The sequence below is a fragment of the Colobus angolensis genome, unplaced genomic scaffold (genome assembly GCF_000951035.1).
Source record: "Colobus angolensis palliatus isolate OR3802 unplaced genomic scaffold, Cang.pa_1.0 Scaffold116, whole genome shotgun sequence".
Taxonomy (NCBI): Eukaryota; Metazoa; Chordata; class Mammalia; order Primates; family Cercopithecidae; genus Colobus; species Colobus angolensis.
The window spans coordinates 4,321,969-4,323,820 of record NW_012112697.1 but is presented as its reverse complement, the minus strand read 5'-3'; the positions used below and the strand labels follow the sequence as shown (position 1 = coordinate 4,323,820).

Below are 1,852 nucleotides of genomic sequence, written 5' to 3'. Positions count from 1 at the left end.
TGGTCTCGATCTCCTGACCTCGTGATCCACCCATCTCGGCCTCCCAAAGTGCTGGGATTACAGGCTTGAGCCACCGCGCCCGGCCTAATTTGCCTTTGAAATCTGTAGACTGTTCCCTTTTTGTTATTCCAGTTTTTAATTTTAATATGGTTAAATTTGTGACTTTTCCTTTACAGTATCTACTTCTAATGAATTAGATGGAAATGGTTTTTTCTTACATGTCACTGCACTTGCATTTTTACTCTTAAATACCTAATCCTTGCCTACTAATTGAATAATAAACACAGAAACCCCAAATTTCTGCAAGAATGCCAAAGAAAGGATCCCATCCAAAACAGGATTTCAAATCCTGAGTAACTTTAGCCATTCAAAACCCTACAATGGCTTCCTAACATATTCAAAATAAAATGCAAGCTCCCATGAGGCCTACATAGTCTGGCCCCTGCTTATGTCTCTGACATCCAACCTACCATTCTCTGCCTCTCTCACTTTACGGCTTTACTTGCCTTTCTGTTGCTCTCCAAGCAAGCCATGCTTGCTCCTACCTCCGGTCTTTGCACTTAGTGTTCCCTCTGTATGGTACACTATTCCTCAAGATCTCTGCATGGCTCGTACCTCATGTCTCTAAGGTCTCTACTCAAATGTTATGTCGTTATCTCCTCTGAGAGACCTCCCTGACTACTCTAATCTAAAACACTTGGCCAGTTGCCCTATATCCCACCTTATCCTGCCATCATTATATTCCTCCACGCTGCTTTAGGTTTTTCTTCACAGCATTTATTCTTAACTGACATTAATGTTACCTATTTACTTGTGAATTTCTTACCTCCCTGACTAGAACATTAACCTCACGATAACAAAGGATTTGTATGCCACATTTATTAGTATATCCCCAGCACTCTTTATGTGCTGTCTGAAAAAAGTACTTACCGTTGTCAAAACACGCATAATTGTGTCTATATGCCATCGTTTGGAAGGTGCATACCTGAAAAAAACAATGGAAAGAGACAATTGGAACCAGCAAAATACACTGTTTTCAGTGACTAGAAAATCCTGCCCAAGCAGGTTGACTCACACCTGTGATCCCAGCATTTTGGGAGGCTGAGGTGGGAGATCGTTTGAGCTCAGGAGTTCGAGACCAGCCTGGACAACATGGTGAAACTCTGTGTCACCAAAAAATACAAAAATTAGCTGGGTGTGGTGGTGGATGCCGGTAGTTCAGCTACTCTGGGAGGCTGAGGTGGGAGGATTGCCTGAGCCTGGGAGGTTGAGGCTACAGTGAGCCGGCTCACTGTAGAAAAAAAGAAAGAAAGAAAGAAAAGAAAATCCTGTCCTACAGTCTTTTCTAGGTTCCCTGGATAAGTGAACATATCTGGAAACATTTCAACTTCAAATCTAGCAACAAATGCCATTTCAGAGAGTGATAAAATGGTATACAGTCAACTGACTTCAGTGGCTCATGCCTATAATCCCAGTACTTTGGGAGGCCAAAGAGGAAGGAGTGCTTGAGGCTAGGAGTTCCAGACAAACCTGGGCAACACAGCAAGACCCCATCTCTACAAAATAAAAATTAAAAAATTAGTAGCACATGATGATTTGCGCCTCTAGTCCCAGCTACTCAGGAGGCTGAGGTAGAAGGATGGCTTAAGCCCAGCAGTCCAGGCTGCAGTAAGCTATGACTGGCCCACTGCCCTCCAGCATGGCTGACAGGGCAAGACCCCATTTCTAAAACTAAAAAAAAAAAAAAAAAAAAAAAAAGAGTATGTAGTCAAACTCAGATCTTTCCCATAAGATCGCAGTAAGAGTTGCTAAGCTGAGAAATGAGATTTGTTTTCAGTTTCAGAGAAAATGA

General features: G+C 42.4%; 1 protein-coding gene across 3 annotated transcripts in view; it reads right to left on the bottom strand.

Moving 5' to 3' along the window:
- The window catches only part of AP1G1 (adaptor-related protein complex 1, gamma 1 subunit), a 95,354-nt gene that overhangs the window by 25,028 nt on the left and 68,474 nt on the right, over positions 1 to 1,852 (bottom strand). For all 3 annotated transcript variants that reach the window (XM_011961848.1, XM_011961862.1, XM_011961856.1), the window contains one exon: positions 931 to 985. In XM_011961848.1, the coding sequence (XP_011817238.1) occupies positions 931 to 985 (55 nt within the window). The remainder of the gene's footprint in view (positions 1 to 930; positions 986 to 1,852) is intronic.